This window comes from Sorghum bicolor, chromosome 8, assembly GCF_000003195.3.
Source record: "Sorghum bicolor cultivar BTx623 chromosome 8, Sorghum_bicolor_NCBIv3, whole genome shotgun sequence".
Taxonomy (NCBI): domain Eukaryota; kingdom Viridiplantae; phylum Streptophyta; class Magnoliopsida; order Poales; family Poaceae; genus Sorghum; species Sorghum bicolor.
In genome coordinates, this window is record NC_012877.2 from 57487638 (window position 1) to 57495355 (window position 7718).

The window sequence follows — 7718 nt, forward strand, 5'->3', positions numbered from 1 at the left end:
GCACGGCCGTGCCAAAGAGGGTCTTTGGCTCCCCTGTTTTCTGCAATTGGTGGTTAAAAGCGAGGAGATTTGATTGACATTGCTCCTGCGTGCTTTCTTGTACCAACCTTTTTCTAGCCTTTGCGCGTAGGAGATCATGCCTTGTTCGAGCCTACTGTTGCACCATGGAAGTGCACAGTTTTGGAGTTCAACCGACTGGATTTCGTATGAAATAGTTCATTTCCCCCGTAAGATTCAGAAAACGAAGAAACTTAACAAGAGTTCAACGAGCCTGAATTTTTTCGTATGAAAGGATTTGATAGATTCATCTTGACAATTAGTCACTGTCTATGCAATTAGTTTTGAAATTAGTTCACATTTGGTCCTTTCTAGTAATTAGCATCTAAACATACTGGTAATTTTTAGCGTCCGGGATCCAAACAGGCTCTGAACCCTTGAAACTGATCCAACGGTCATTATGCAAGCTAACACACTCAGCGCATCTTCAGGGTAAAAGAAAAAAACAACTTCTGCAAGTATTGATGAACAGCTCCAATCTTCAAGAATTTGACTGGACAAGGAGCCAGGGACGTGAGAGTACTCGTACAGCTACTTTATTTAGTTTAATGTTAGACAATGGTCCCTTTCCCCCAAGGAGAACACGCAGCCCTAAGCATAAAACTATTGCTTCCATGAACAAAGATGGGCTCACAGGCAAGGCCGATCAATGCCAGTGGCATGAGCCATGAGGGTGGTGATAGCAATGGACATGGTGCTGGAAGCCTGAAGCTTCTCAGGGAATGGAGCCACAAAGCAAAGTGGCAAAGCTAGCTAGCTAATCACAGCTCATAAGGAAGACAAATACTTGTAAATATATATGCACCACCACACCTGGGGTGAAGCACATGGGGACCACATGCCATCATACTAATGAATCATACTCCCCAGCATACTCTCCAGACCAAAGTTGAATGAATGCAAGCTGGGGGAAGAAAATGATACATTGATGCAACATTATGACACTGATGACAATATAACATTTCACAAAAGCTCATATGACTGGCTTTAGCGTGCAAACGGCAGAAAGATGAAAAGTATGAGAAAAAAAATTCAAGCCATGATATTCATAGAAGTTTTGGCTTACATCAAACTTCTGTAGAATACAACCACCATCTCATACTAAATAAGAGAGATGTGAAGGAAAAAGGGTACACAGCCTGACCCCCAGGATCAGGACCACCCACAGCTTACATAATTTGCCTCCCCCTAAAAGTTAGTTTGACCACAGACTAATCACCAACCAAAGCATACTGGACTGCTGCTAATCAGACTCAACAACGACGACGGTGAAATGAAATCACTCTCAATTGCCCGCAAAGAAATCCTTCTTCCTCGCTGGCCTCCGATGATTAGTTTTGCCTATGACAGCAAGAAGCACCGCCCACAATGATCCATATCATGTGGCTGGACGGGGAAGAACACCTACATTGGTTCTTCCGTCCATGAGGTACCGACAGAAGAAAGACACAAAGTTACAGACAAGACTACCTACTACCAAATCCTCCGGATGAGATCAGACAGGATTCTTCACACAGGGCCTCCTCTGGGATATGGAAGGCCATGTGAGTGCCTTAAGCAGCTTCCTATTTACAGAGGAAATTTGGGATGGTATAAAGCTCCAAATCCTCCTTAGCTCTCTTGTCTCTCTACCCTACATCCATCAAAATCAGTCAGTTGGAATGCAAGAAGGCGCGAGTATCAGTGGGCTACCAATCACTTGCAATCTAGCTGTAGGGCTCCGCTCCACGCGACGTTATCATCTGCCTTCTCTAGAGCTGCAACCTTAGCACGATGACAGAGGAGAAGACCGACCTTGCTCTTCTCACCCTGTGGAAGCTCAACGGTCTCACTGATAGATCCAGACTTGATATCAGTGGGCGGGATGAAACAATCCATGGAGAGGCCAGGGACATTGAACGCGACCTCCTCGATGCTCCATGCCTCCTCCATTCGGGTCTTGGTGTGGCTCATGGCCGCCTCCCCGAACCGGAAGAGGGTCACAGCTGAGCGCCCAGAATGTGCAATCATAATACCCTCCACCGGACGGTAGTCCTCGATGAATGAATTGATGGTAGTCTCCCAGTAAACTGCATCTCCGCCGGTTGTTGACTGGATTCGGGTGAGGTGTGAGTCCTCAAGATGAACAAGAAGCCCAGTCTTCTGGCTGAAGTACCCAAAGAGGACATGCCGGATGATCTCCGCAAGCCCCTCACTGCGTGCTCTCAGCGTCTCAGGATCAGCACAAAGCTTCAGGATGAAGCAATCCTCCCCGTTCACCTTTCTCTCGCCAATGCACCTTGCACCAGCAAACATGCTTGCTGCAGTCAATGGATCTAGACCCTACAAACACAAGGAAGAGCAAAGTTTCAGTCAGATTTATATTCCTTCCAAAAAGAGAACACAGCTACAGACATGCTGACCAAACCGGTTAACACTGCTGCTATTACCTGAAGAGCACGGCGAAGTGGGCGAACAGGGCCCTTGGCAGAATGTGCGCCAAGCCACGGGGTGTGGCGCCACACGAGCTTGCCATTGCAGCCGGCGTGCACCTTGCTCCCACCGACAGCCAGCTCAATGTACCACATCTCCGGTGCCATCTGCCACAGCACGAAGCGCCCAGGCTCGGCGCGCTGCGCCGCCATGCGGTTCCTCACGACGCGGCCACCGGTCTCGAACTCGGTAGCCACCATCCTCACCTTGCCCATAGCATACGAGTTCCGGATAGAGGAAAGCAGCCTCTGCCCGCCGGAGGCAGCCAGGTACTGCTGGAGGATGTACTGCGCCGACGAGGTCTCCTGCGTAGAACAAACACATCGAGACCTCACCGTTAGACAGCTGTAATCAGTACACTAGTAATAGAGAACCAAAATTTACAGCGAATAGCCCAGCTAATCATTCTTTACAGCAAATAATTTCCCACAAAAACAGTTAACGGAAACGTCCGTTGCCTGTCATATCACAACAGGTAAGGAAAGCCACCTTTACAGCCGCAATGTGGTCAGATGGCAATATTTTAGGAAATGCAAGAACTCTCCAAAAACACATCACATCAAGAGCCCCCCATTTTTTGCAGCAAGTGTTTCCCCCTAGAGAGCCAAGCCAACAAGGGCTTGCCGAGCAAAATGTCAGAGGAAACATGGGACAAAAGCTTCGGACGGCAAACAAACTGGAGCTAGGGAGCTCAGGAACACACAGTACTACAGAAGAAGACAGCAATCCGAGCCACAAGGCGGCGCATTTAGTAGGTACCAAGAACCCAAATCTCGACGCCGCGACGACCCCAAAACCAAAACGCACAATTTTTTTTCCCCGCTCGGGAATTTCACCGAGCACCCACCCGGCTGGGTCCAATCTAGAGCAAGAGCACGCAAGCGAGAGCATGGACTGGGCAGCGAGCGAGCTTGGTTGTTAGTTCTTACAATGGGGGTGTCCTTGATGCTGAGGTGCGGCAGCGGCTCGGCGGCGCAGACGTGCACGGGCGCGAGCGGCGCGCCCATGACGCCGAGCAGGAGCCTGAGGTCGTTCCGCCTGGCGGCGGCGGCGGGCCCGGCCCCGGCCCCGGCGTCCGCCCCCGCCCCCGCCGGCGCGCGCGCGAGCTGGAGCTGGCCACGCACCCACTGCCCCCACCCCTCCCTCCGCGCGCCGGCGCCGCCGCAGTTCGCGCCGGGGCACGCCTCCGGATCCGGGCCCTCCATGAGCGGCGCAGCGCCGCCGCCACCTCCGCGGCGTTGGACGCCGACCGCCGCCGCGCGCGGCCCGGCGACAGCCCGCGCGCCACCTCCTCCCGTAGCGCGGAGAAGAAGCCCTGCTTCTTGGTGTCCATGGCCGGGCTGGGGATGGCAGGGACCTGTTGGTGAATTGGTGGAACCTCGAGCGCCCTCCTAGAGAAGGAGGACTGAGGACTGAGGTGCCGCAGCGAGGAAGGGCGTGGAGCCGCGCGCGAATATATGGGAAGGCGAGGGGGCTGGGCGGAAGAAGACGGGGAGCAGAATGGAGGCGCCGGCTGCGTGAAGCAGCGGGAGTGAGGACTGCGAGGGGGGGGTTATACGGTTACCCGTGGACTGCGAGGTTTCCGGTCACCGGCGTCGGTGAGGCTACCACCTTCCTCCCCTGCTGCCAGTGCTACTAGTGCTGCTGGCTGAGCTTGAGCTTTTGGGGTGTGAGGCTGCTGTTCTACACTTCCTACTTGTAACTAGGGTTGCAATCTGCTTTAGTTCTTTTTTTTTCTCTCTCTCTTTTTTGATGTTGTAGCTTTGGGTTGGTCTAGGATACCATACCTTGATGTGGATTTAGGGTTTGATTAGAGGATAGGATTAGGCATGAGACGCTATAATAACGAGGAGAACGGACTATGGAATGGAAACGACTGTATATGTGTTTTGCTTTGATGCTTTGTGGCGACAAAGAGGAAAAGCATGACAACGACGCTTTTGTAACATTGTGTGCAATACAGCTGCATTGTCCTATACCTCTATATATGTACGTAACAAACCTATCCTCATAGAACTCGAGAGGCGACAACATAACATGCATGAAAATCTTTAATATCTCTGCTTTAAATTTGTTGACGACGACCATTATTGATTGGCGCAGACAACTTCATAGCCGATGTAATCCACGATCCGCCGATACCATCTTAGCAATGCAAAGAAACGAAAAACAAGTTGATTTACGTCGACCTTGTCCACATATTCTTTGTTGCCCCAATCTAATGGATACACACCATGACGACGCAAAAACAGCGTGAGGGTTATCTTCTAGCTCTCTTTGTACCAAGCAGCTTTGCTCGGATTTTTCCTAACACAAGTGATAAACAGCAAGCAACCATGGCTACAAAGAAAAGGAAGCCAAAAAAATGTCAAAAGGGTCTAGCTAGATGTAGATTGGTACTGTACCTATGTCCCTGCCTCCCAAGGCCTTATTTAGTTGACCCAAAAACCAAAATTTTTTCAAGATTTCTTTTCACATTGAATCTTGCAACATATGCATAGAGCATTAAATATAGATAAAACAAAAACTAATTGTACAGTTTGACTGTAAATAGCGAGATGAGTCTTTTGAGCCTAGTTTGTTCATGATTGGACAATATTTGCTAAATAAAAACGAAAATGCTATAATGCCTCCGGACGCAAAATTTTTGAAAACTAAACAAAACCCAAGTGAGGTAAGCACACTGTACACAACATTAGTACATCCACTAGCTAACCCTTGGTATGTGGGGCCACGCCGCACCCTGACGACGCCGTTAGTGAAGCTTCGGCTGACGGCAGCTCCCGCGAGAGGGCCAACACGCCGTTAGCGCACGTGATGGTGCTTTGCTCTGTTCCCATTGGCCGCCAGATGGAGATGGAGTAGACACCACTTCTTCTAATCCTGCTTATATTAGATTCACACGCAGTTTTCTAGTTAGCTTTGTTAAGCATAATCACCTTTGTTCCTCTTTAATCACCGCCAAAGCTCAAAGAGGCCCATATGCCATCATGCCCTTTTATTTCCCCTTTAGTTCCATCGAATTAGACATTGTTTAGTTCCGAAAACTTTTTGGTTTTTGAAATTGTAGCACTTTCGTTTTTATTGGACAAACATTGTCTAATCATGGAGCAACTAGAATTAAAAAATTCATCTCATGATTTACAGGTAAACTGTGCAATTAGTTTTTATTTTCGTCTATATTTAGTACCCCATGCATATGCCGCAAGATTCGATGTGACGGGGAATCTTGAAAATTTTTTTGCTTTTCGGGGTGAACTAAACAAGGCCTTATTCTGTCACACCGAAAAATATATAAATATATATATAATGCATGTTAAGTTCCCTTCTTTTCCCCCCCTGAAGCTAGTTTAGAGTGAAATGGTTTTATAAGAAAGTTAATAACAGGCAATGCAAGCAAGAAAGAACATGAGATGGCAAGGTTGAATTTGCAACTAATCATGCATTGTACCTAATGCTCTTGGACGGTAGTGTGTTAGGAGTAATATTGTACAAGTAACTGTGCATTACCTTATGATTTTTTTTTCTCCTACTACTACTAGTTACACACAGTAGAGAAGTTGCAAGAGGGCCTGCATGCGTGCTTCTTGGAACTTCACTTCCGACCGTTGGAAGGGAACCAAATCTATTTTTCAGCGACCTCGATGCGCACAAACAAAATCAGTTGGCGTCAAAGCTATCTTGGTCGTCCGTGGCGGCTGACATGTGGGGCCGGTAGCAAAACGACATGGGCGACACACATCTGACAACATGAATTACTTACGATTCAGTCAGATTTTATGTTCGTATGCGCTGAATCAATTTATTAGAATTAGCGACATGTACGGGTTGTTGTGTTGTATATGCATGGATTTGCGTATTTTCAGGGTCATTGCCGAAATGTACTGTAGTTTCTCATGAGAATGCATGCGTGTGCTATGTCGGTCAGTCTGTTTACATTGGTTGCTGACGTTATAAGGCCTAGTTTAGTTACTGGTGAAAAGTTTTTGTATTTGATAATTATTATCAAACTATGGACTAACTAGCTAGGCTCAAAAGATTGGTCTCAGTAAATTATAGGCAACTTGTGTAATTAGTTTTTATTTATATTTAATACTTCATGCATTGACATAAGATTCGATGTGATGAAGAATCTTAAAAAGTTTTTAGATTTTTGGTGCAACTAAACAAGGCCTAAGTAATTGCACTTAACACTTAACAGCATGATGACAGCGTAGGGGCACACGAGTGAAGCTCATGGATCTAGAGCATGTTTAGATCCCATATATAGTCAAGGGTCCGTTTGGCTTGGGTTGACTAAACTTTAGGCCCTGATTAGTTCGCGCGAAAAGAAATTTTTTAGATATTGTAACATATGTGTAATAATGCAATTAGTATATAATTATGAACTAATTAAGTTTAAAAGATTCATCTCGCAAAATACATGTATATTGTGCAATTAGTTATTTTTTAATCTATATTTAATGCTCCATGCATGTGTCTAAACATTTGATGGGATGGGGTGAAAAGTTTTTTTGGTGGGAATTAAACAAGGCAAGTCACTTTTAATCCCTAAAATGTCAAACAGGGTGACTAAAAGGTGACTCAAGTAGTTTAGTCCTCTTTAATCCTCAAGGGGTGACTAAAAGGTGAACAAAACAGGGCCTAAAGTTTATTAGTAACTAAACTTCAAATCATTTTAGCGTTGAGTCCCCAACCATGTGATCTAAAGTTATGTCTAAAGTTTAGCCAACTTTACAAAAAAAGATATTGATCCCTTGGACCACAAAAGCGAGATAAAGTGGTCGCCCTTAACTTTAGCCAACTAAACTTTAGAGCATGGAATCCAAATAGGACTTTAGTTATGGAGGGAGACTCATATAGTTTAGTGTAATATGTGATTTTTTTAGTCCCTTTGAATCAAAGTAATTCACAACCACATGACCAAATATTGAAATGTGTGTAAATTGTGGGGTTAAAAATAGTGATGCACGTGAATTGGATGTCAAATATCAAAATTTCTCATGGGAGATAGAGACGTTGGCGATTATAGTTTTGGAGAAGAGTAAAATTCGGTGACAGTTTCTAAACTTGTGACAGAGTGTCATCCAAGTCCAAACACATCCAATTTTTATTTCTAGGCAAACGAACTCATCTAGCTAGGGTCTCCCCTCTCTAGATGAGTTCGTGTATCAAAAAATAAACAAAAA

The 7718-nt window shown here is 46.2% G+C and overlaps 1 protein-coding gene across 1 annotated transcript; it reads right to left on the reverse strand.

Annotated features, from left to right (window-relative positions):
- On the reverse strand, nucleotides 1075–3857 carry LOC8069690. Its single transcript, XM_002443385.2, has 3 exons — nucleotides 3459–3857; nucleotides 2487–2834; nucleotides 1075–2379 (listed from the first exon to the last, which is right to left on the reverse strand). Exons 1-3 carry the CDS (start codon nucleotides 3732–3734, stop codon nucleotides 1753–1755), a joined length of 1251 nt encoding a protein of 416 aa, XP_002443430.2. The 5' UTR covers nucleotides 3735–3857; the 3' UTR covers nucleotides 1075–1752.